At 48.8% G+C, this 26,424-nt stretch overlaps 1 protein-coding gene across 4 annotated transcripts; it reads left to right on the top strand.

The window, feature by feature from the left end:
- Window positions 1-40: 40 nt before the first annotated feature.
- Window positions 41-26,424, top strand: ERMARD (ER membrane associated RNA degradation). Of its 4 annotated transcripts, XM_047101078.1 has the most exons (19): window positions 41-419; window positions 1,415-1,491; window positions 3,284-3,452; window positions 3,966-4,105; window positions 5,299-5,400; window positions 5,927-6,016; window positions 7,999-8,096; window positions 8,537-8,673; window positions 10,318-10,432; window positions 11,176-11,278; window positions 14,117-14,146; window positions 15,863-15,931; window positions 17,296-17,469; window positions 20,570-20,653; window positions 22,303-22,376; window positions 22,967-23,092; window positions 23,420-23,638; window positions 24,542-24,655; window positions 26,104-26,424. In XM_047101078.1, exons 2-19 carry the CDS (start codon window positions 1,420-1,422, stop codon window positions 26,285-26,287), a joined length of 2,100 nt encoding a protein of 699 aa, XP_046957034.1. In that variant the 5' UTR covers window positions 41-419; window positions 1,415-1,419; the 3' UTR covers window positions 26,288-26,424. The 4 variants fall into 4 exon arrangements, with proteins under 4 accessions (XP_046957034.1, XP_046957035.1, XP_046957036.1 ...); XM_047101079.1 differs by lacking the exon at window positions 14,117-14,146; XM_047101081.1 differs by lacking the exons at window positions 41-419; window positions 1,415-1,491 and adding an exon at window positions 3,565-3,611 and having other exon boundaries at window positions 3,383-3,452.

Below are 26,424 nucleotides of genomic sequence, written 5' to 3'. Positions count from 1 at the left end.
CGTCATCTGGCGGCGCCGGCCGACAGGAGCCGGAAGTCCTGGAGGAGGAGCGGGGCGGGGGGAGGTGCGGTGCAGGTGCGCCCCCGAGCGCGCTGTGGGCGTGCCCGGTGCCCGCCGCGGTGCGGGCAGGAGGAGGTACAGCGTCGGCAGCACCCATCTGGCTGAGTGGGCCGTGGCGGGGCGCGCCCTCGGCCGGCGTCCCCGGGGCTCCGGCGGGTCTGCGCGCGCGCCGCCGCGGAAGCAGGTCGGCCTTGCCCGCCCCTCGTCCGCGACCAGACAGAAGATGGGCACCCGACTCTGACCCCGAAGACGCACCCCTTGCCCTCGTTCTTCTGAGCGCCGCCTCGACCCCCAGTTGTTCCAGGGGCGCAGTTCCCCGCACCTTGCAGGTCCCAGGCTGAAATTCGCGAGTAGATAGTGTAAGAAATAATGTAGTATTCTGCTCGCGCGCGGGGACTCACAGGCTCCGAGTCAGCAACAGCCACGTTTTTATGGATGCCTAGAGCCAGGGTCGTGCAGGCAGCACACGCCCATAACTTGTGTGTGTTCAGACTGGTCTCCATGCCCTAAAGGAGGTTTGTGTAGTGCACGAAGTAATATGGGAAGCGCTGTGTAGTAATTACCCTTGCAGTGGATACTTGAAATTGGAATTCCACGTTTTTAGGCCGTTTGGTGACATTAAATAAATCACAAAGGTCTCAATGGCTGTAGCACGGATTGTATGGGGTTGCCCCACAGGGTTTTGTTTTCTGCCCTCCTGCAGTGAAATATAAAACATCTATCATCACTTTTAGCGATAGCTACTTTTTGAGTACAATGTGCTAGACGCTTTTCAAGTATTATCTCTAATTACTGCAGCGCAGAAGATGATAATACCCTGCACCATTTACAGTTAGAACGGAGGCCCAGAATACTAACGTTTTCAAGGCAAGAGGGACAACGAGTAAGGAGGAATCCAAATTTAAGTCTTCCTAGCCCCTGAGCATAGGCCATTTGCGCTACCCATACTTGCTCTGGACAAGACACTGATGTTTCCAAGAGTGATGGTATGGGTGCATGCACACACACACATGCAGGGTTTCTGGCTTCTAATGGGAGGACAGGCTTGTTTGTAACTGTAATATACAGGAAAATGTATTTAATTGTCACAAGTGACAAAATATGGCAGTATGTAGTATTTCTTGATTTGAAGTGGGATTTTTGTTTCTTAACGTGAGGTCCTTAATTGTACAAGAGAGTATGTGCTTGAAAGTTAACATAAAAGCCAACTTCTATAATTGTGTCTTGGTAGGGGGTAGGATATTGTTATTCCCAAAAGCTGAAGGTTGGAGGAACTTGAAGATGAGCCCAGGTAGACTCCACGTAGGATGAGCCCTCGTTCAGTTAACTGTTTGTGTACGTTTGCGGTGCGCAGGGGCCATGCTGTGTCCTGGGGGTACCACTCGTAGAAGACCTGACCTTGGTGCTGTAGGATACGACAGTCTGGGGCAGGTACGTTGATCGGGTGACTACAGCCAGAAGAGAAGATATTTCTTAAGACTTCTGTTGCCATCCAGGGCCTGCAGCGGTGGAGTAGGTGGGCTCTCGTGCAAAAATATTTGTCTGCTACTTGTCACTCCAGAACTTTATAGCTCATTCCTTTAGATTTCACATGCTTTTTAAAAATGCAAGGAGTCCTTTTTCATACGAAAGTAATTCTTTAGGGTTTTATTTCTGTATCATTTAGGTGACAAACCACAATAGTTTTTGAACTAAGAGTATTTAATAAAGAGTTAACAAGGTATAGAATTGTTATAAAAAGAATAAAGAGAGATCTCTAAAAGAGTCGTGGAGGTGGTAACCACGGGAAGCAGTCACTACCTGTTGCACTCTGAGAACTAAGGGAAGTGTTGGAATTTTAAAACTTGGGAGCTGGGAGGAAGGTCCCACCTAGTGCAGCTTGGATCTCTAAGGAGGAGGGGGTGCCTCTCAGCTACTTGGAGGGTCTGGCAATTCTGGGAAGCGGACCTTTGACGGGCGGATCCTGGACAGGTGGTGGTGGTCTGCTGGGGGCACGGTGATGCGGCTGGGCCCGCAGGTGCCGGGAGAACCTCAGACCGGATCCAGCTGCTGGAGCAGGAGGCGCTGCCACTGCCTCAAAGAACAGAAAGGAACAGCTCAAAGGAACAGAAAGTGGACAGGAAGGCCCAGGCTGTGGGAGCAGGTCCCCTCTTGGTCCTGTCTTGTGGCGCCTGTCATCCCTCATTGACTGAGTAGAGTGTGGTGTGTAGGGTCATGGCATCACTGGTATTTGGTGCACGTTTCTTGGGCGATACCCGAGTTGCTAGGGCGTGTGGAAGATGGGTTGACAGGTGGGGCTGAGAGTGGGAGGTGAAACTGGGGAGCAGGAGGGGCGAATGGGCGACACCGGATAGGGGCCGGCGTCCAGTCTAGGGAGTGCCAGGGCTTAATCCCTGATGTTAGGACAGACACCCCTTAACTTGATGCATCAAATAAAGACCCCAGGATAATTTTAGCCGCAGAGTGTGACTCCTTTGCAGGTTCATCGAATGATGTTAGTGTAATGTGGGGATAATGCTGAGCATTTTGGTTTTATTTGATCCCTCATGGAAAACCAGTGTGGTTTGCTGCTTTTTACACCATATAAAGAGTCAGAGGCAAGCTTTTTACTTGTGATTTAGTTCAGTATGCTTGATTTTCTGCCTTTCCATTCCCCATTGAAAAGAATTGCTCATTTTGATAGCTGTGAGATAGTATAGGAAGGCAGATGTGCTGAGCTTTGTAAACTCATGTCTTAAATATTATTAATAATTTCAAACCTTCAACATTTATTTGAAAACATGTATGTAAACTATCTTTAATTAATATTTAATCACATTTTGGGGTGCTTGGGTGGCTCAGTTGGTTAAGTGTCCGGCTTCAGCTTTGGCTTCGGCTCAGGCTCAGGTCGTGGTGGCATGGTCTGTGACTTCGAACCACACGTCGGGCTCTGCGCTGACAGCTCTGAGCCTGGAGCCTGCTTCGGATTCTGTGTCTCCCTCTCTTTCTGCCCCTCCCCTGCTCACGTGCGTGTGCTCGCTCGCTCGCTCGCTCTCTCTCTGAAAGACTAAATAAACATTAAAAAAATATTTAATCATGTTTAATGATACAGCTCTCACCATAGCCAGAAAGTATGTTAACAGTAGCCATACCTGGATAGAGAATAGGATTTCCTCGTGACTTGAATATATAATTGATATTATTCCATTTTTACTTGTTAAATAGTGTCTTCTTTGTATTTCAGATGCTATTAGAAGATCCTGTTGCCACTTGTCTTTCTCCCTCAGTCTATGATATGATCTGTAAATTTGGGTTTGAAGTCAGAGAAACTTGTGCTATCAATAGCATTGTAACTCAGAGGGGTGAAGTATGCTGGAAGACAATCACAGACTGCGTGATTTATACAGAATCAGGTCTGTATATTCTCTGTGCCCCAGGCATCTGTCCGTACTGTTCCATTGAATGTGTCTTGCCTGTAAAATTTCCCTAAACCCTACTGACAGTGTATTTTTCTTTTATTATCAGATAAGTGCTATGTAACTTATTTCCAGCAACAACTGAGTATCTTTATTGTAAGTTTAATTCTAAACTGGTTGTTGATTTTGTGGAAACTTCATAATGAAAACGTTTTTTCTTTGATGATTTAGGCATTTTCTTTTTTAATTTTTTAAGGTTATTTATTTATTTTGAGAGAGAAAAGAGTAGGGGCAGAGAGAGGGGGGAGAGAGGATCCCAAGTAGGTTCCACGCCATGAGCGTTGAGCCCGAGGTGAGGCTCGAACGCCTGTATTGTGAGATCGTGGCCTGAGCTGAAATCAGGAGTCGGACACTTAACCAACGGAGCCACCCAGGCGCCCCGATGATTTAGGCATTTTCGTCACAGAACGTGAAGCTGTGATCCTAACCCTTGTTTCCTTCTCCTTGAAGCCCAGAGTCCGGATTACCCAGGAAGTGTGAGGCTGCTGGGCCCTGTGTGTGAGGCCGTCCACTCACATTTGTTATCTCTGACCAAGGAGCAGTTTGAAATCTGTTATACACCGTGGCTGCAGTGGACAGCTTTTCCAGAGGTTTGGCTTACAAACAGTCTTTAGAAATAGAAGACTTCACAGAGTCTACTTAGAGGCCCTCATTACCTGCTAACTTTAAAGGGGTCCCTTCATCCTCTAGCCTCCACCTGTGAAAAGGGAAAACTTGGCCTGAGCTGAGAAGCACATCCTGTGAACGAAGGAAGTTTTTGGCTGCATTATCCGTATTGGGGGCCGGGGAGGTAGTTAGGCACATGGGTGCTGGTCCTGGGACAGACGAGAATGGACTGCTCCAGAACAAAAGACCTTGTGGACAGACAGTAAGGTGTTGTTGAGACAGTGGGACAAGGAAATGGGGTGGGGATGCTTGGTTTGTTGAGGCTGAATCAAAGGGGGGAGGGGTAGTTTGGGGCCACGCAGTTTGGGTTGGTTTCTTGGTTGGTTCAAACCAGCCATTCCAGCTGGCACATTAAATGTCCACCACAGAGCAGTAGCTCTACAAAGTCTAGTTCTAAGATACTTAGAGTTTTCTGATGTGGAGTAGATGGGTCACTGCTTCTCCCCTTTTCTTGGCTCTTAAGGGACAGGTTTTGTTTTTGTTTTTTTTTAAGAACTAATCAAAATAGGAAATAAGGTTTAGGTCAAGATATTTGACTTTTTATGACAGATTTATTGCTTTCGATAAACATTGAAGAAAAAGCTTTTGAAAAACTTCTAACGTATTAAACGTTTTTTTGATCTTTTAGATACTATTGTAGTTGAGTCTTGAACAGCACGGGCGTAGGGGTAGTCACCCCCTGTCCAGTTGAAAATCTGCATGTGACTTTTGACTCCCTCAAAACTTTAACAGCCTACTCTTGACCGGAAGCCTTACTGGTAGCATAAGCAGTCAATTACCACATGTTTTGTACGTTTTATGATTTATATACTGTATTCTTACAACAAAGTAAGTTAGAGAAAAGTTACTAAGAAAATCATGAAGAAAAAAACACACTTACAATACTGTACTCTATTTATGGAAAAAAAAATCCACATCTAAGTGGACCTGTGGAGTTCAAACCCCGTGTTCAGGGTTCAACTGTATATTTATGTAGAAAATGTGGACCTATGCCAAAAAAGTCATAAAAATATACCAGGTGAAACCTTTAGAAGTTTGAATTTCATTAATACTATTGTTACTTTGAGTAATATTTCTTGTTGAGCACTAATTCTAATGTATGTCCTACTCTCAACAGTTATTTCCTGAAATACTTGATGCTTTGGAAAGCCTTCAATCTCCCGCTATTTCTCTTAGCTTAATGAAACTGACAGCATGTCTAGAACGGGCTTTGGGTGATGTAAGTGTGAGAACTCTTTCTTTGTTGGTTTAGTAAAGTATCTGAATGAACATAAAACTTTTACAGCTGTATTTAGATTTCTTGACTTTCATTACTGGTTTTCTATTAAATGTAATCATTTAACACAGATGTTTGTTTATTTATTTATTTTGAGAGTGAGAGAGAGAGAGAGAGAGAGAGAGTGAGCACGAACATGACTGGGGGAGGGGCAGACAGAGGGAGACACAGAATCCAAAGCAGGCTCTAGGCTCCAGGCTGTCAACACAGAGCCCCACGCGGGGCTCGAACTCACAAACCTTGAGACCGTGACCTGAGCTGAAGTTGGATGCCTAACCGACTGAGCCCCAGGCGCCCCATGACACAGATTTTTAATATTTTTCTTTTTGAATGATTATGGAATCAAACATTGATGTCTTTAGTGCTTTTCTCCCCTCATTTGCACAATCAGTGACTTTATGGGTGAGATTTTTCTTCACATTTTTTGTCTCATAATGGGACTGTAATACAATTCTTGTTTGATTTTTAGGTATTTTTACTGAATGGGAAGGAATGTCCTTTTCTTTTAAGAGATCTGCTTGCGTCTAAGGAGCTTGCTCAGGTCTTTGGGCAGTCTGTGGTAAGTTTGTTCTTCTAAAACTGGGAGAGTAGGCACAACACAAAACAGTTCGTGTTAGCTACAGTTTTGTGCCTTAAAAACTGATGCTGCATTAGGAAAAAATTATGTCAATAATTAAATCATACGTTCCTTTCCCACCGCCCCTTTCAAAATTGCCACTTTTCCGGCCACTTTTCCACCTCTCTCAGCCTGAGTCTCAGTGCGGTAGAATAGCCTCTGGTTGATGAGCCATAGTTGCTGAGCTGGGCGGTATTGTCCTCGGGCTGACAACCTGCAGTGTGGTGCCTCTGGTGTCATGAGCCGTGGGGCCACCAGGTGGACAGCTTGAACTCTATCGCTTTCATTAATTTTATATTAAGAATTACAGTAACTTATCCTAGAATACAATTTTAACCATTTAAAGAGTGATACACTTTTATCCTAAAATCTCAGTACTTTTAATGTGTGGGAATTTATACCCTTTGCAACTGCTCAGACTTTAGGGTGAAAAAAAATTAGGTGCCAACTGAAAAACATGCAGAGCTATTTACTTTTTCAAAATCTTCTGCAGGCCACGTGACCCAAGTTGTTTAAGACTGATGAGTAACCTTTAGGCAACTGATGAGGCAGGGTCAGGGTGAAGGGGAGAGCCAGGGTAGCGTCCCGCAGAAAGTGGAGCCCGCCAAGCCTGGAAGGTGTTTAAAACGATCCTGTAACATGTTACAAGCTCTAATACGTTATTTTGGGGGTAAGAAATCTGTTTTCAGTAAAGCTCTCCCACTTTACAGTGGTTCCTTGTCGCCGAAAGATCGTTTTCTTCAGTGGAGAATGTGAGGTAAAGAAAAGTACAAAATTCTTGTTGTTACACTGAGTTCTGAAACAGATCCCGTGGTCTGGGGCTGTGTCCTTGTCTGCCTGGGTGCCGGTGGCCTTTCCTGCCTGCAGCCACGCCCAGCGCCTTGCAGGTCCACCGGCTCGTTGGCTTGAGTGTTTCTGATGGCCCAGGTGGTGTGAACAATTCATTAAAGTTGGTATTAAGTTAAAAACGAATGTAGTGAAATGAATATCATCGTGATTACCAATATTAGGTACGAATATTAAAGGAGTAAGGACCGATGTGAGCAGGAGGTGTCTGGAGTTGCACGGGAGAGCCAGTTTCCGGGCGAACCCCTCTTTGTAACTCTCCGGCTCACCCTGCCTTTGAGAGAACGTGACGGTGGGTCTGTTTCCTCCTCCGCCAGGAGGCTTTCAGTCCCTTCCCGAGTCTTCTGGATGCTCACTCTTCTTTCTCGCGTGGCCCGCTTTTGAGCTGAGTGTCTGCATATCTGCCCTTTTTCCTGACTCTGTTCCCAAGCATGGCGTTCCAAGCCCAGAGGCAGCCCACAGACGTGTGTGGCTCTTGCATTCTGATGAGCAGGAACCCCGTCAGGGGCATCTTGACCGTATGCGTGGAGGGACAGAGGCAGGTGAGGCTTCAGGTCAGACAGTGAGGTCGGGAGGCCTGGGATGGGAGCCTCAGTGGTCTGGCCCCCTCACGGGGTCTGCTTCCTGGAGTTTACCACGCGAACACACGCTACTTTCTGTGAGGTTTCTGTTCACCGGGTGGTTTTATTTGGTCTAGATAGGAGGCAGGCTTGATGTCCAGTAGGAAAGCTGCGGAGCCTGGGACAGATCCCATCCCCCTTTATAGTTCTGGGTTCCCCGAGGCCTTGGTTTCACCTCTCTATGCTGTACTTCTCATTTGCAGAGTGGGAATAATAGTCGTGCCTTCCCAGAGGTTGTTGGGAGTGTGAATGAGCAATAGATACGCACAAAATGTGTCTGATGTCTTACATGCCCAGTAAATGTTGTTTGCGTGTTACTACTGTTACCGCTACTCCTGTTTAGCCAAAGCCCTGGGTCTGTTCTCAAGAAGAAAGCAAACCTCTTCCCACTGTATGTTATATCGGTTTGTCCAGTAGTTATGCAACCATTCAGTAATCTGCTGTTCCTAACCTGGTCAGATGGACGTACTGAAAGTCTTCCTTGGATCTCCACGCGGGCTCAATCTGCGTAACATCCTGTGGCATGGGTTTGCGTCCCCTCACGAAGTCCCTCCGAAGTACGTTGCTGATGAAGTCATTTTCTCGCTCCTTTAGCGCACTAAGAGTTTGTTTGTCTTGAATTTCCCGTGAGTGTATTTTGGAAAAGATGAGAGTTTTGAAGCGGGAATTTGAAGATAAAACGGGGCGGATGAACACCTGGGGTGGTGACGGGGTTGGGACTCCGCTGCCATCCACCCCAAGGGCAGTTCTGAGGGTGGGCCTGACGGAAGCGGTGGGGTGCTCGGCCTCCTGGAGGGTGGCTCCCGAGTCTGCCAGACATTGGCTCCCCCCCACCCCGCCTCCCGCCATTGCATTAAGCTTAATCCCTGCTGCGAGGGGGACCTCCCTGCGATTTAATGATGGCTTGCTTTCTTAATTTTAAGCTTGTTCTTTGACAGTAGAGCTCTTTACGTGGATGGCGGTTCATTTTTTAACATGCTATGGTGTTGCACACTAGATACTGTTCGATGATGACACTGTTGACAGCGGGCTTGGGTCAGCTGCTAAAGAGTTACTTGCGACAAACTAAATTCGCATTGGTGCACCGACCTTTCAGAGCTCTTCCAGACCTTGAGGATTTGGCCGTTTTCCCAGGCAAGTACTACGCTCCCCATTTGTCCTGGATGTGTCTTCGTACAGATACGTATAAAGTCATTAAGTAGCATGGGGACTTGAACCCTGTAGGCGGACTGTTATTCTCCAGAGGCGAGATGCCTTCAAAAGTTGCATGAAGAACCTCTTAAATTTGCTACGTAAAACCTTCCCTGGGTACCTGGGGACTCAGTCGGGATCCGACTCTTGATTTCAGCTCAGGTCATGAATCACAGTTAGCGACGGAGCCCTGCGTTAGCTCCGCGCTGACGGTGCAGAACCTGCTTGGGATTCTCTCCCTTCTCTCTCTGCCCCTCCCCTGCTAGTTCTCTGTCTCTCTCAAAATAAGTAAATGAATAAACAAACACTAAAAAAAAAAAAGAAATGTGCCAATGGAACCATGAAATGGATGTCTAATTCAAAAACAAACAAGAAACCTTCCCTCTTTCCATGGGTTGTGGTGGGGAGGCTGTGCGAGTCGTGGCTGCGTGAGTCAATTATGAATTTATCCTCCGGGCGTGTTGATGCACAGGTGGCTCAGGACCGTTTCGAAACGTGCATTCCCTTCTCCTTTTAGCTCTTGTGCCTGTGTGCGCGTGCTCATTATGCCAAAAAGGCCAACAGCATAGGTGGCCTCCTCCGTCTTCTTTTTTCTGTGGCAGAGCCGTTTACCAAATTAATGGGGGCAGGGGACACAAAACCTGGAAAGCGCAGTTAGACATGTGTTTGCTCCGAGCCCGTTCCTCCCCGCTCCCCGGGGCCGTAGGGGTGTGGCAGCGGGGTCTCTGACGCGCGTCGCGGGGCGCAGCCCAGATCTCTGCAGTCCCGGGTCCGGGGGTCCGGTCTGCGCCTTTGGTGCCGCGGACTGCTGGGTCCTCTGCTGACTGCCGATCGCGTATACTTCTTGAGACTTTAGTTGTGGAACAGTTTTGAGTTTAGAACAAAATAGATGGGGAGGTGCAGACACCCCCTCCCCCCCATCAGCATCCCACCAGAGGGCACATTTGTTCCCAAGGGCGAGCCTCCGTGTCCTCGTCATGCATAGTCCACTCCTGTTCTTCTGTCTTCCGAAAACGTATTTCACTTTTCTCGGTCAAGCGTGGTCACCTGGTCCACGCTGAACTCTTCTGCTCAAAAGTTGTCGTAGCCTAAAACGCCAAGGGGACCCTTGTCCCTGTGCCCTTGCCCCAGGGTGTCCGCGGCCACCCACAGCCCGGGCTCCAGTCTGCCGGTCTCACTCTTGGACGGCGTGTGCCGCTGCCCCAGGCCTGCTTCATCAGCCTGGACAGGTCGGTCATGGGCATCCCTCCGCGGTCTGGTTCCGTGTCTCTTCAGTTGATGAGTGTGACGGTACTTAAAAATACTTTTCTCTTAGGGCCTGGGTGGCTCAGTCGGTCAAACGACTGGCTCTATCTTGGCTTAAGTCGGGATCTCACGGTCTTGGGATCGGGCCTCCTGTTGGGCTCTGTGCTGACAGTGTGGAGCCTGCTGGGGGTTCCCTCTCCCCCTCTCCCCCTCTCCCCCACTCCCCCTCTCCGCCTCTCTCCCTCTCTCCCTCCGCCTCTCCTTCTGCCCCTCCTGTGTGCGTGTTCTCTTTCCGGGTCTCTCTAAATAAACATGTAAAAATACATGTTTGTTATTTTGCAGATATGACTTCTGAGGTACTTCCAGTGTTAGAAGAAGTGATGAAGAAATCCACTTTTATATTAAAAATCATGTTGCCGTACTGGGAAGAGGCGTTAATCAGGTTCAAGGCACACAGGTAACTAACCGAGGGTGCGGACTCAGAGGTTCTTGATAGTCAGGAGGCTGGTCCCTCTTAAAACCCTTTACTGTCCATGTTTTCTGCTGCTGGAATGGAAGAGAGGTGGGGCTTCCTCCAGGAGGGTCGAGCACAAGATATCCTGTCACAGTGAGTGAAAAGGTAGCTGTAATTGGGTGTTAAACGCCTCGTGTTGTCCTTTTGGAGCAGTCGACAAAGACGGTTCTTGTTCAGAGTCAACGGAGTTCTCACTCTGGGAGGGCCTCTTGTGGGTCCCCTGCTGGAGACAAGGGAGGGGAGAAGCCAGGCTGTTTCCTGAAGGCGGGGCAGAAGCACTCCGGAGGCATGACCTCTGCTTCCCTCCGGTTCTGTCATTGTGTGTTCATTTGTACCCCGAGAACCCCCCCAAATCCTGGTACTTGTACCCCGAGAACCCCTGAAATCCTGGTACTTGAGTGTTTCTTACCAGTGATGGGAAGAATCAGGCCGACCCGTGATGACATGTCATTCTCCTGAAGCTTCTAAACGTGTTTCCTCTGATACACAAAAACAGCGGAAATGAGTTTAAAATCACCAGGCAAATGAGACTGCGTTTCGGTTTTAGTGCTCGCGTTGGCGTGTCCTCTGCCCTCCAGGCTTTGAGCACACGAGGGTGACCTCTGGAGTAAAGCGGCGTCACTTGGGGTTGGCGCCCGTGTTTGCTTTTAAAGCTCCGGGATTTGCTTGGTTGCTTCCGTCTGCAGGTTTGCTGACTGTGCCGTGTTGTTACTGCCGCAGCTGGAGACGGGACTCAGGAGAGTGTTTGCCGTCGTTAACAAGTGTCCACAGAGACTTCTGACGGCTGAGGTACCTGTGCTTCGGTGATCCATGGGGGTGGTTGCTGCTGTATTGCCCGTTTTCTGGACCCGCTGACGTTTTGAATCTCTTCTTTTTGTTCACCATGAAACGAATTTTTTAGCTAAGAATTCTCTTTGGAAGGCTTGAGTGCCATTTTTTGTGGCTTCCTGTTGTAACGATTTTAGAGGACTTACGATTATCTGTGATAGTTTTTGACAGTAGTATTCCCAAGTATTTTAAACTCGGTGTCAGAGAAGTAGAAACCACTTATCTTGTCCCCATAGCCGTTATTGGTGTACCATTGTAACCCCATGAGGTGGTCCGTGGCCTACAGCGTGGCCGTTCAAGGACACCGCTTCCTCTGGGCGGTGGCTTGAAGAGGTTTCTGGGTGGCCACATGCCCCATTGACCGTCAGAGGATGCGGAGGGTAGAGGAAAGGAGGGGCCTGTATTGGGGGCCAGCGGCAGGGGCCGCTGGACCTGGCCTCGTTCTTTCTTTGACCAGCTCAGCTTCCTCCGTTTTGCCCCGTTCTAGAAACATCTGTCAAAATTCTGTTCTCAGCGTAGTGCTCCCGCATTTGCCCCCGGGAGATCTGACTGCCACGTCTTCAGCTGCCTTACCTCTGCGGGAAGAACGATTAGAGAATGGTTTGGACCTAATGAAAATGAAAGCCAGCATACACAGCATTGTGGATGTAGCCAGAGCAGTGCCAGGACGGAAGTTTCTAGCATGGGCCGCAGTGGCCCCCAAGGAAGCGCTCTCCCCTACTTCCCGGGTCAGGTGTACACGTGTTCGCCAAACGCTTTCGTAGGGGTTTTCCCCAGCGTCTCAAACTACCATACTTCTGAAAAGCTTGTTTTCTCTCCCACAGATTTGTTCTCTGGTATTCCCTGTTGTCCTCCTTCGCTTGGTCACTTCGCAGTGGCCTTCCGCACCGCCCCGGCCACTCAGTTCCCGGCCCTGCCCGTCTGTCCTGCCCCTGATTCCTCCTGGGTCCCTCCTTTCCAGTGCTGAGGCCTCGTCTGGCTCCCCTCCCAGTGCTCTTTATGACTCTGATCCTTCTCTCACCCTACCGCAAGTTGTTTTACACACTGATGAATATTCTTCTGTCTTTTATGGTCTCATCTGCATAAAACTTGTTAGCGGCACCCCAGTGCCTGCAGCGAGTGTCGTCCTCCCGTGTGGCGTGCTGGGGCCTCCGTGCCGCCCAGTGTTCCCGTGGCTTGTCTCCTGTCCCAGTTCCTCCGGCTTAATCGAGGCCTCTCCCCGGTTCCGGAACGTGTGTCTCTCCTAGGGCTGTGCCCACCGTCCCCTGCCTGACCACTTCAGGCCGCATCAGTGACCCCCAGAGCCTCATCCACGCAGACTCTCCAGCTTCGCTCCTCTGCGTCCTGTTTCTGGTTTATCTCGAGGCTGTTCTGCTTTGCCTTCTGTGCATTTGTGTACAGTTTCTGGGGCAGGTTCCTCAGGAGCGGAAGGTTCACATTTGTGCCCCTGGTGCCCACGCCCGGCGCCTTTCATGTTGGCTCTGCCCAGGGCAGTGCCAGGCACTGTTGTGGGGCATCTGTCTTCTTGAAGAAAGAGCTAGAACCCCCGTTTGTCGGAGCTCTCACTCGAGCACCGCTGGGCTTTCTTCATGGCAGCGTGCTCACCGCTATGCGGTTTAAACACGTCCGGCTGTTGTCATTTGACCACACAAATAAAAAGAAGACTGTTTCCACGGAGGAAGTAGTTGATCAAAGAATATCTTAAATTGTCGCCCAGGCTCTTGTTCAGAATAAACATAGCATCAGTTTGTTTATAAGGCAATGCACACGCGAAAATACTCTATAAAGCCATAAAGTGCTGTGCACACGCGGTTATTTACTGCATACTTACAGCATAAGGTCTCTGAGAGTGGTGGCAGATAGGAAGAAAATGAGTGAGACTTTGTGTCTTCTAAAAAGCTTACGTGTTTAGGGGTGACAGGTAAGCCATTTGTACCAATTCTGTAAAACAAGGTAGAAGTTAATGTGTGCAGTTTATGGGGATAAGTGAGCAGTTCAGCTTTTATGAGGAAGTGGTCGGGGGGGGGTCTTGAGTAGGCAGTCGGATGTTTAGAAGAGCGCTTAGAGAAATTTTAGGGTCAGTGGTATAGGTTTGGGAGTGAAGGATACAGACTTCGTAATCCTCTATATCATAAACGTCAGAGGTAATTTCATAATGTTAGATTGGAAATACATTAATAAGCATTAAGAGATGAGACACCTTTCTTGAGAGCTGGTTCCCACAAGATACCGATTGCATCACAGCGTGTGTAAAATCTCCCTGAATTCCCCAGCAGCCTTTTGAGACAGGAGTTGCTCATGTCCCGATTTGCAGAGAAGCCCACGTGTGGAGGTGCCCTGGGCTTCCCTTCCGGGGAGGGTGGAAGCTGGGCTTATGTGTTGGGGCAGCGGCTCCGGAGCCTGTGCGTGTAAACAGTAGTGGTTACACCAGGAAGCACGCAAAACACGGCTGCTCGTTGGAGGGCACGTTGAGTTGTGCTCTCCTGCCCGCGAAGACGAGCCACCGGCCGAGATCATGTGTGTGAGTCGTGCTTTGTGAGGCGACGGGAGGTTTCTGACCCAGAGTGCTGTGGGAGTGGTGTCTTCACGTGGCCCCGTACCTCTCAAGCTGTTACGTCGTACAGGACAACCTTTCATGCTGTTACGTTGTATAGGACATTCTACCCAAAGCGTTGCTAGATAATTTTTGGAAGAAGTTTTCGTGTTTGTGGCCATGTACTAGAATTTTTTTCCTGCTTTGAATAACGTCACTGTACTCACATTTTGCTTTAATTATTTCTTTTCTTTCCTTTTCTCAAGTCAACAGCTCTTTATACCACCTTCGATGAAGTAAGTAAACTTACAGGATATCTTGAAACAAACAAAACATTATTATCTGTTACACAGGAAAGTGTTGGTAGTCATATATGCCAAAAAAAAATGCCACATCACCCTTATTATAGAGTTAAGTATAGTCTTCCAGACTGATTTTGAGATCCAGTATCATTAACCTTGTTTCTCAAGTTATAGAAAAACACATATTGGAAAATGTCAAGAGATATTAATATTATATTCTGTAATTATTTGGAGGTTTTATTTATTTACTTATTTATTTATTCATTTATTGATTTACTTATTTATTTATTATGTTTATTTTTGAAAGAGAGAACGTGGGCAGGGGAGGGGCAGAGAGAGAGATAGAGAGGGAGACCCAGAATGCAAAGCAGGCTTCAGACTCCGAGCTGTTGTAAGCACAGAGCCCGACGTGGGGCTTGAATGCACAAACCACGAGATCATGACCTGAGCCAAGTCAGTCGCTCAACCGACTGAGCCACCCAGGTGCCCCTGGAGGTTACACTTTAGATTTAAGATTGACACTTGCTTATTTTGCAAATGAAATATAAGTGAACTACCTCTGTGTGTGTACAATATACACTTAGGCATTTATTCTGTGACTTGGATGTGTGATTCTGAATGTGAAAATCTGGAATAGTAAAAATTACCATTGAAAATACTTTTTATCACTTTATAGTGTAGAGGGTTTTGTGTGGGTAGCTAATGATTCTTATCTAGCTTGAAGTATGATTCAGAGTTAGCCTACAGGAGGAAACAAAGGGAGAGTGTGGAGAGATTTGAGTGTTCAGATTACTTCGCCTTTAAGAGAACTCTTAGATTCCTTAGTGAACGGGTGGGTGGGATTAAACTGTGTGCCAGTTTACCTGCAAACTTTATTCCATTAGGTAAATAATTTGCTGTGGTTTAAATATATGATGCATTTGATACTGTGAAGATTGAAATAGATAGTGTAGTCCTATCTGTATAGGATTAGGTCTGTAGGAGTGGATTGGGTGGCTGGGTTCCAAAGTCTGGTGAATTAAGAAGTGGCCTTTGAAGTAACTCTGATGGATGCTTCTGTACACATCCACATGTACGCACACTTATGCATATGAATGCAACATGAACACACACATAAATGTACATAAACACACACACACATAGAAGTATGCACATACACACAGACACATTTATAAACACAGGTACACACGTGCATATACGTATGTACATAGATCTGTATAAACATATACAGATCAATGCAAACACATGTGCTCATATATACACAAATACATAAACACACATGTAGACATACGCATATACATGTAAACACATATCAACACATGTACGTACAAAACACATACACACGTACCCATACATATAAATACACATAGATGTACACACATGTGTAAATACATGCATCACATATACATGTTATCACACATATGCATATAAATACATGTAAACACGCATGTACTCACACAGTTAAGATATATATACATTCATATCTATTCCTAAAGTCATTATACTGGTTAAGAAAAGCTTTCTTTAATGGGTGGCTGCCATGTTTTTAAGACTGTCCTTGTTACATTTAATTTGCTTTGTGCTTACGTAGCATGTCGTACCAAAGATACATCTCCTTGGATGCTGAAGGTACTGTGTGTGTGTGTGTGTGTGTGTGTGTGTGTGTGTGTGTGTACTAATTAATCCATATATTTATTTTTGGTCTTTTAGATATTGGCAAAGCACTTGAGTGATGGTAAACTCAATCAACTTCCTCTTTTCCTTGGAGAGCCTGCAATGGTAAAATTCTAGGCCTTTTCTGATCCAACATTCTTATATTTATGGATGTGATTAGCACTTCTCCGAAGTGAAGTTAATTTTGACCTGTGACGTGCTCCCCAAAGTGCTTCTGAGCCACTCCCGCGCTGTGTCAACTTGACACGTGTCACAGACACTTGCTAGGCTGTGACTGCAGCTCCGGGGCCTGGCTTCTGGCTGGTTATCTAAGACCCGCTTTCCAAAGTATATTTGGGTCTGTTGTGTGGTGTGGGCTGCTGGGGGAGCCAGGTTTGCCTTGTGAACAGCGGCAGAAGTCAGGTGTGACTAGTGAGTGTGCGAGTGTGCATGTTGGAAGAGGACAGAGAATTATGTAGAGCCGTTTCCTGTTACCAATTTTTTTTTTTTTTTTTTTTACTTTATGAAGATACTATGGTAGCTACTTTGGACTGTAAGTAGAATTTTTTATTCCTTTTTTTAACTTAAAAAATGTTTATGTTTGAGAAAGAGAGAGTGCAAGCAAGGGAGAGGCAGAGAGAGTGGGAGACAGAGGACCCACTCTGCTGCCAGCGCAGAGCCCAGCGTGGGGCTCGAACCCACGAACTGTTGAGATCCTGATCTGAGCTGAAGTCGGACGCTTAACCGACTGAGCCACTGGGCGCCCCTGTATTTGTTCCTTTAACTGAGAGTTTTGCAGCCTGGATTCTAGTCCCTGTGGGACATTAGTGAGACTCTGTGGCTCTTGGGGCGTCATTTCTGCCGTCAGGACATTAGGATGATTGAGCTAGTTTATCCGCCATTTGTTTCCATCCTCAATCTTTGTGACTCTTCCGTCCACTGGCAGTTTTTTGTCTTTCTGTGTCCCCACCCCCCCCCCCCAGCCCCCGCCGGTGCTATTGAGAAAGAAGCTGCTGTCTTAATCAGGCTTCATGGAGGAGGAGGCCATGATGGGAGAGAGGGCGCTGGGAGGGAGCGGCCCCAGGCGGGGTGAAGTGGGGGCTGTATTCACGGGGGGACAGCGGTGCTTGCTCTGTGGAAGGCAAATTCGCTTCCAGGTGTGGACGCCTCAGCCCCTTGGCTCAGGGCCGACAGGAGTGAGACGCGGTGGGGGGGGGGGGGGTGCCCTGCGGCGCTGGAGCTGGCCTCTTGTCGCTGTGGCCAGGCAGCCGGGCCGCGGGCAGAGTTAGAGGCCCGGGGGCCCCCAGCCGGAGGCCCGCACGTACCTGGGCGCCACTAGCGAGGACTCCGGTCTGGAAGCTCGGTTTTCTCGTCTCTGCAAGCCAGCGCTGCTGCTCCGTGACCGTCAGGTTGGTCCGTCCGGGGCCTCGGCGCTTTCCTTCCCTTGGTTGAGAAAGCCGACAAGGTCTCTTCTGTTCATTTTCCCGAAGGAGTTTCTTTGGGATTTCCTGAATCATCAGGAGGGTCCTCGTGTAAGAGACCATCTGAGCCACGGGGAGATCAACTTCCCCGAATTTCCAAAGGAAGCGGCGAACCAGTTGCTTGCATTTTCCACCGTGCTTTTACTCCGATTCGTCGACGAAGGCCTGTTGTCAGTGCTTAAGGTAACGTACAGGGAGAAAACCGGGAGATTCGCGGTTACTCGGCTGTGAAAGAGTAGTTTGTTCTCACATGTCATTCGGCCTTAATCATCTTTTGTGGAAACGCATCTGAGTTACAGTATGCCTCCAGCAGAACCGACACTTGTGACCTGATTACAGTTGCGCACACGTTTGCCGCAACAAGTAGGTGAGCATCATGTAATCTAAAAGTAATTTAACCTAGTTCTTAAAAACGTATTTTCAACAGATAAATGTGGAGTGTGTACGTACAATGGAAAATTACTCAGCCATCAAAAAGAATGAAGTCTAGCCATTTGCAACTACGTGGATGGAACTGGAGGGTATTATGCTAAGCGAAATTAGTCAGAGAAAGACAGATATCATACGACTTCACTCATGAGGGCTTTAAGACACAGAACAGACGAACACGAGGAAAGGGAAACAAAAATAATATAAAAACAGGAAGGGGGACAAAACAGAAGAGACTCTTAAATATAGGGAACAAACTGAGGATTGCTGGGAGTGGGTGGGGGGGATGGGCTAGATGGGGGATGGGCATTAAGGAGGGCACTTGGGATGAGCACGGGGTGTTACACATAGGGGATGAATCACTGGGATTTACTCCTGAAATCATTATTGCACTGTATGCTAACTAACTTGGATGCACGTTAAAAAAAAATGTATCCTTCACAGATGCTACAAACCAGACAAGTGTAAATGGGATTAACTAAATCAGAAAATTTTATAAACGACTCAGATCGATGGGGCAGAATATTTGCATCTATCAATAAACTATAATTCTTATTTTAAAGCAATTTGGGTTATTCTTTTTTTAACCCTTTTTCAAATCATACATGTAACAGTTACTGTAAAAATTGTCTGAAAAGTTCCACCAAGATGGAAAGACTGACGTGAGAAGGCACTGAGGCAGGCCTTCTCCTGAAGGGACCACTGTTAGCACGTGCTGTCTGTGTCTTTCCACGAGCACAGCAGCGTGGCTCGCTGTGCAGACACGTTCTGTTCCGTAGCTAGCATTTTCACGAACAGTGTGTTACCTTATTTTTATCTGCGACTTGACATTCCATTTGTATCAGTATGCCCTTATTTACGTTAAGTCGTCCTTCACTGACGGCTGAATTCTAATTTTCCCTCGTGGGGAACGCTCCTAATTATAATGTCTGAAGGACACTGTTCATTTGGACACTTGTGTAAGTGACTTTATGAAAGTGAAGTTCTGAAGCAGAAGGTACCGGCGAGACTTTGTTTTTATCTTCTTGTATTTTGGGGGTGACTTGGCTATCTTTTCTTGTGGCTGTTGGAAGTGTGTAGTTTTTTTGTGAACTGTTAATGTTTTTTTCCATTTTGTGCTTCTTCCCACTGGTTTATTAGCCATGTGCGCCTTCTCCAGTGTGCCTGTTGCTGCCTACTTCAGTTTTGAGATTTTTTTCATTTTGGCTTATGCCTTTGGAATTATTCTTAAAAAATCCTTTGCTTTCCAAAATTATAAACATATTTACACATTTCCCTAGTAACTTTACAGCCCCCCCCCCCCCATGTAGGTCTTTTGATCCAGCTGGAACTTACTTCATCTGGGAGTGAGAGAATCTAGATTTACTTGTTTTTGTTTTTTGTTTTCTTGGCCCTTTTTCTTTGACAAGTCACTTCCAAGGTGGCCCAGCAGCATTTAGGAGACAGCATCTCTGTGCTGTGTGCAGTGGCCTTGGTCTTGGGTGCTCGGGGTGTATCTGTACTGACCTTCGTGATGGAGCTGAGCATCTGTAGGGTTACTTCCCATCTGTCTTACCTTGTAGAGTTTCCCTGCCTCCTCTCTAGTTAGTATTGCAGCCAAACTTGTGTAATTGCACAATAAACACAAAGCCTAAGACTAACCAGGCAACAAACAGGAATGAGATGATGGGTTAACGTAGGGATATTTGATGTTGTTTTATAATAGTGAACATTATTCCCCAACGCGGTGTCTCCACGTCCTCAGCCTCCCCTCCCCGAGCCTCCCCCGAGTGGCAGTGCCGTCCCAAGGCCAGAGTCCTCTCTTTGCGTGACCGCACGCCGTGTTCCGTCCTCCACCCTAGCGTGTGTCCCGACGCGTTTCTCCCTGCACTGTGTGCACCTGCTGGGCCGAGCTGCTCCCCCGCCCCCCGCCTACCCTCCACCTGCCCTCCCTACGATGGCCCCTCTGTTCTCTTGTCTGCACGGCTGCCAGAGCGACCCTCCACACGCCCCCTCCTCACGTCCACCGCCCTCCCGCTGCCGCGTCCCCTCTGAGGAGAAGCCGTGTGCTCTGGCGACTGCCGGGCCCCAGGGCCTCTGTGGCTCATCACTCATCTTTCCACGTGGGAATCGTGGCTGTCCGTGGGTCTTGTGCACGTGGCCCAGAACTCCATCAGCTGCGTGTCGGACTTGGGTCTTCGAGCGAATGACAGGGTCAGCGTATTTCTTCACGTAACTTACGTCTGGCTACTTGGCGACTTGCTTTGTGCCGTTGAGAATTCTGGGTAGTTAGAGCGTCTGTGCGGGGAAGCTGTTCATTGATTATTGGTGTGTTAAATTAGTCAGCAGGCGACTCACTGACTTTTTTGTTTCTGATGGTTTTTAGCCAGCCAGCTTGGAGTTTCGGGTTACATGGTTACGTCAGGTGTAAATAATGTCATTTTACTATTTTCTTCAATGTTTATGTGTTTAGTAATTAAGTATTCATAGTGATATAACTTTTGGTTGTACTGATTTTTAATGTCTAGATTCCCATTCTGGTTTCTTACGAGAAGTTCTTACGTTCCCAGTTGTTTGTTTGGAATCGTTTTCTTCTTTCTCACTTATTTCTAGCGTCCTTGATCGTGAACAAAGAGCACACGTGGCCTTTGTTATTTATCATTGTTAATTGGCTTCATTTAAAAAAATCGTGTTGGTTATGGTTTGCTGCCTCGAACCTGTTTTAATGAAGAGCCTTGCTCTGTTACAGCTGAGTGGAATTCTGTGAAGGAAGGTAATGGGAAATTGGGACTCCCGTGTGATTAGCATTCGGTAGAAGAAAAGTACAGGCCTGACCAGACGTCATCCTAACCACGGTCTGTTTTCTCTGAACCAGGAAAAGGCGGCGACAAGGTCACTGGTCGGTGTCGCCGAAAACTACCGTGCTCACGTCCACCCGGTGTCTCAGCTGAGAAAACAGGTGAGTCGCGCGCAGGCCTCCGGGAGGGGTGCACGCGTGGGCCCCTGCAGCGGAGCCTTTGTGGGCCCCAGGTGGCTCCGTCCTCTGAACCTCCTGTTCCGCTTCCGGCAGTTTAAGTCATTGGAGCGTTTGTTTCTTCAGGTGTTTTTAGTACCTGATGCCTGGTGGTTGGATCATCGTGGGGCCCTGGTGGGCTCTTGTCATTATTATTGCCATTGACTCAGGACCACTGACGCCTTTTGTCCGTCGGTGGCGAAGAATGGCCGTGTTCCTTTAACCACATAAGACCAGCTTTTGTCCGCTCCTAAATTAAAGCAAGCAAAGCACAAACCTGGGAGCGGTTCCGCCAGGAAGTTCCAGTGTGGAAACCGGCTTCGGCACTTTACCTCAGGCACACGTAGGGGGATAGGAGTGTGGCACGAGGGGCAAGAACGGGGTCGCCTCTGAGAACATCATGATCGTGACAGTCGCTAACTTAGAAATTCATCGGTGAGATTGGCCTCTCAACGGAAGCTATAAAATCCGCACGTAAGGGGTTTAGAGAGAGATTTGCAGTGGCAGCTGGAGGGAACTCTGTCCACCGATTTATGACGTCCCAAGAAAAATAGTGTCACTTCCGAGGGGTTGTCGGCAGTCGACGCGAGGGGTGTTCTACCATGCTGGGGCCATGTGAGAGAATTCAGCCCGAATAGCTGGGTCCGGTGGGTTCTAGTTTGGCAGCGAGACATCGGGCTGACATAGCCGCACCGCCCACTTAGCCTGCCCGTCGTGGCTCTGAGCTTCCCAACAAGAGTCGCTGGCAGGGAGGCTACCGGAAGCTGCCCGCAGGACTCCACACGCAGAGACAGGAGGGAGGGAGGTCCCGGAAGGAGGAGAGGCCTCAGGAAGGCAGGCTTTGTCCGTGGACCTCCGCGGCTGAATCTCCAGCCCCACAAGGCCCCCTTGCTCCTTGGCTGCTGCTTCCGTGGCCCCTCCGTGCCCCACAGTGGGCGTTTCAGATGATCACCCTTGCCTGCAGCCTCTTATTCCTGCTGTCCGTTGTTTATCCGTTTTTCATTAGGCAGTCTTGTATCCTGTCCCTTGTAGGGTCGTTGCTTGCTTATTATTGCCGCATAAATTACCCACATTCAGTGGCGTCAACAGCAGTGTTTAACATGCTCCCACTTTCATGCATCAGAAGTCTGGGCTCCGCTGGCTTGGTGTTCCGTGTGAGTGGATGAGAGGTTGGTGCAGGGCTTCCCCAGGAGAGGCCCAGCCCTCTGTGACCTGTCGTCCAGAGTCACACAGCCTAACTTCTGCTGTGTTGTCTGGGTGAAGGCCACTCACTACAGCGAGTCCTGACTCGGCGGTGGAGGAGAATGGTCGACCTCGGCTCTCAAACGAGAGGTGCCAAAAGAGTTGGGGATAAGTTTTACAGCTAGTCCAGGCGTTAACTACCTTCCAATCCCCTGTTGACTTCACCGGCCTTCCCTTATCTGATTCTATTGAATAGCCAAGCCCTGCCATCTAGTTTTAAAATGTAAGATCTGTAACAATTTTACCAACATGCATCTTCCGGAATGCTGTTGGTTGCTACGTAGCAGTTTGCAAACGTGTTTTCCAGGCCGTTCTATAAAAGCTTTAAGGGCAATAGGGTATTTTCCTTGCAGGTGCTGAGCTGTGAGAAGAGCCTCGGGGCTTGGCCCCTCCTTTCTTTGCCCACAGAAGCCGAGGAGGCTGCCAGGTGAGTTCCATCCTGGGGCCCCGGCGAACGCCAGCCTAGCCTCGAGAGGTGTGCTGGCCGAGTGCGGGGCGGGGGTGGGGAGGTGGGGTGTGTGTGCTCAGGGGATCACCGAGCGCGGGGGTGGGTGGAGGCGATGATGACCGAGTGCGGGGGGGGGGGGGGGGTGACGTGGGGGGAGGGGGAACGACCGAGTGCGGGGCGGGTCGGAGTGAGCCTCGGTCTCTGCACGGGGGTGGGGGGAGGGGGCCGGGCCGGGCGGTGAGGGAGGGGGTGGTGTCCACTAGCGAGACTTGGTGGTGAGAAGCGGGGTCTGAAGCTGAGGAGAGAGCCGGGGGTGGAGAGGTCGCTTGGAGTCAGGATGTAGCAGGTCCCAGGTTCTCCTGGAGGACGCACGGGTGACCTGTCCCTTTCGTGAGCAGTCGTACTGTGCTCGTACCACTGCCTCGACGGAGCCTGTTTTCTTTGATGTCTGGGGAAACTAAGTTGCAGATGAAGTGCTTTGCTCAGTGAACCACTGAAATAATCATCGCGCACGGGCACCGATTGGCATTTAATCGTCATCCTGTATCTTTAAATATTCTGTCTTTCAGATTAGAAGGTCATTCTGAGACCGATGCCTGCAACTCTTTACTTACAGAAATCATGTCTGAGCTGTGTCACCACCTGCCTGAGGATCACCGTGTCGCTAGGGGCTTGGACAGCCTTCCTGCTGAGAAGTAAGCGTCTGGCACTTGTTGAATCGTGCTCACAGACTGCGCCGTTGTGTGTGTCTCCAACTGGGCGAGCTTGTGGCGGCATCAGATCCCACGGTGGTTGTGCCGCCAGGAGAGCGGGGAGATGAGCCTCGACGGGCTTGTGCGCGTGCACTGTGCCTGACGAGCCGGCCCTGTGCCCCGTCCACCCCAGTCCAGCATGTGTGTCGCCTGCCGTGTGTCATGTTGGCCTAGGCACAGTGCACGACTGGCCACGCTCTCCGGAAGCTGACCTTCCAGGGAGCCCGGGCGGCGCACGTGCCCCATGAGAACTCGCGCTCTAATCCCCAGGTTGCCCCAGGTGATCCGTGAACTCTGCGGCACCCCCGTGCCAACTCTGTTCTGTCCCAGAACCGTTCTGGAAGTGCTCACTGTCCTCCGAAACATCACCGCACACTGTGCCCGCGTGTCCAGCCAGGTCGCTGCCTCTGCGGAGCTCAGACAGCGGCAGTGGGTGGAACGGAGGCTGCGCTCCCGGCAGAGACAGACGTATCTGCACATGCTGAGTAGGTGTGTGGCTCGCCGTCCCGGGTCCCTGTTGGGCAGGAGTTCTCTCGGGATGCGGTTCTGATGCTTTTTCAGAAAGTTCCGGCACATGTGATTTTAAACACTATTGCAATTTGGGCATATGAGAATATGGGTGTTACCAACCCGAAAGAATATTCGGATTTTAAATATTAACAGCAGGTCAACCTGGGTGCGTCTGCCTTCTGGTGTCTTCACCTGTGTGTATTTCAGGACGTGTTCCATCCTTAGGAAATTACAATTTTGGACAGATTACTAGAGCTTTGGGTTGAGTGGCATCTGTGTCTCGAACACTTTTAACAGGTGTTCCCTGGCTGCTTCTGAAAGGTAACACACAGTTACACTCTTAGCAGCAGTCTGTAAGGTGGCTGTTATGTGCACATCCTTCCCCAAATGGTGTATTTGAGAAAATGCTCTTCCAGTCTCACGGGCGAGATAGTATCTTACTTTGATTGTAGTATCTTTGAGTCCTGGAGACATTGCACACGTCTTCACGTTACAGCCATAAGCGTATTTATTCTTGTGAGAGTCCTTTGCCAAACACCAGACTAGAAGTAAGATGCTGGCCGGTGGCACAGAGACCCGGGGCCGGTGGAAGCATGGGGTGTGGAGCCTGCCAGCAAGTCCTGCTCCTGGGCAGCTGGGCACCGTCCTGCTGGGGACCAGCCTCCTGAGAGGCTGCTCCTGAGGGGGGGCGGGGCGGGCAGGTGGCGGCAGCAAAGGGGTGGGGGGGGCACACGGGGAAACCGCCACAGAGGCAGCCTCCTCTTGAGAAGTTTGCATTTCAGTTCCCTTGAAAAGAAAAAAGTATTGAAAAAGGGTTTGCATTCATGAAAGTGAAAAATACTTTCGTTTGTCAAATTTTAACTGTTTGTTGTCTGTTTTTAGTATTAAGCTTCTGTCTCCTGTGCTTTACCTGATTTTACTGCTGATTGCGCTGGAATTGGTCAACATCCATGTGGTTCATGGAAAAAATACTTGCGAATATCAACAGTATCTAAAGTAAGTATGTCCTGCCTATGAGAAATGAAACTATGTCTTGGTAATTCTCAGCAATTTTCACTTCTATTGGTTATTTTCCTTGATACGTTATTTTTGAAACCCCCCAGTCTTGGTTGGCTCTTCGCCATTTTTCTCTGTGGACTTTGGGGCAAGTTTGTGAACCTTTCAAACTAACACCGTGTAGGCTCACTTCAGAAAATTTATGTGACGCACTTGTGAGTGCTTTCAGAATTCCTCACTCTGTGTAGCGACACCACCCAGGGACGGGTATTGCTGCTAGTTTGGAGGTAACACGTACCTCGTGTTTACGACGGATATGAGGGGTGCCTGGGTGGCTCGGTTGAGCATGCGACTGCGGCCCAAGTCATGATCTCACGGTTCGTGAGTTCGAGCCCCACGTCGGGTGCTCTGCTGTCAGCGTGGAGCCTGCTTCGGATCTTCTGTTCTCCTCTCTGTCTGCCTCTCCTCTGCTTGTTCTGCCTCTCTGTCTCTTTCAGAATAAATAACTAAACTTAAAAAATAAAAAAAAAAAAATGATCACGAAAACATGACCAACGTTTTCTTAAAGAATCATGGAACCCAAGTGGGAACAAGGGCAGCGAACTTGCAGAATGTTAATGACTGGTGGCTTTAGCACTGCTGATGCTCTGGGCTGGGGGGTCCTCTGCGGTGGCTGTGTGGATACGCAGGGCGGGAGTGGCGCCCCGGGATAGCCATAAGTGGTGTAGACATCCCCAGACACAGTGTCCTCCCCAACTGAGCACCACTCTCTAGACGAAGCATCTGTGGATTTTTATTGCATTATTCTTTTAACTTCCAAGTTTGAAAATACTTGGAGTTAGACTCTGGAGAACATCTTAGACTACTTGGCAGACTGGAGAGAACTTGGAAAACACAAGCGTGACTGATTCCTCTCAGTCGGGAGGAGGGATGTGGACAGTTTGGTGAACGCATGTCAGCAGTGCTGCCACAGCAGAAGGTGTCCCACGAGGCGGTGCAGCTACAGGGCTCGTCGCGAGGGCAGGCGCCGGGTGCACAGGAGCCCAGGACTGAGAGCAGCCCGCACGCGGGGCCCCGGGGCTCGCCTGTTCCCCGTTACGTGCGTGTGTGTTTATCACGTGGCATTTAATCCATGTGGACTCTAACACCCTTTCTGGAACTCAGTTCTGTCTCCTAAAACCATTTCACCGGAGCTGAGAGTAAGTTTGAAAAGGCCCCCGGGTGTGTAAAACTCGCGGGAGTCCAGCCCCCTGTCCAATCGGGAGGCGTCTCGGCATCTCCCTCCGACCCCTGTGCTCCCGTTTCTGTTCTGCACGTACTTCTCCCTCTCGAATTTGCAGACAGAAATTAAGTCCAACAGTTTGGATCCCAAAAGGAAGAGAGTGCATTTAAATCACTGGGGCATTCTATGATAGAATAAAGGAGTTCATTTCTTTTTATTAAAACAGGTTCTTAAAGTCGATCTTGCAGTACACGGAGAACCTGGTGGTTTACACCAGCCAAGAGAGGAACAAGTGGAATGAAGCGATCGTTCTTACGCGTACAGCTCTGTTGAAAATTTGGACTTTCAGTGAGAAGAAACAGATGTTAATACATTTAGCCAGGAAATCCACAAGTAAAGGGGTTCCGTGAAAGCACTTACTGTCAAGATGCTTTGGGCGACATCCAGAAACCCGGTCCACACAGGCTTTATTTACCTGCATGGAAATTGAAAATCCAAAGGTAGGGTGGTTTCCAGGGTCTGTTTGATCAGGGATCCAATTCCGTTT

The sequence above is a fragment of the Lynx rufus genome, unplaced genomic scaffold (assembly GCF_022079265.1).
Source record: "Lynx rufus isolate CCGP_SWC_20201006 ecotype Redwood Valley unplaced genomic scaffold, mLynRuf1.p SCAF_56, whole genome shotgun sequence".
Taxonomy (NCBI): Eukaryota; Metazoa; Chordata; class Mammalia; order Carnivora; family Felidae; genus Lynx; species Lynx rufus.
The sequence above is the reverse complement of the archived record's forward strand: the minus strand, read 5'-3'. Positions and strand labels throughout refer to the sequence as shown.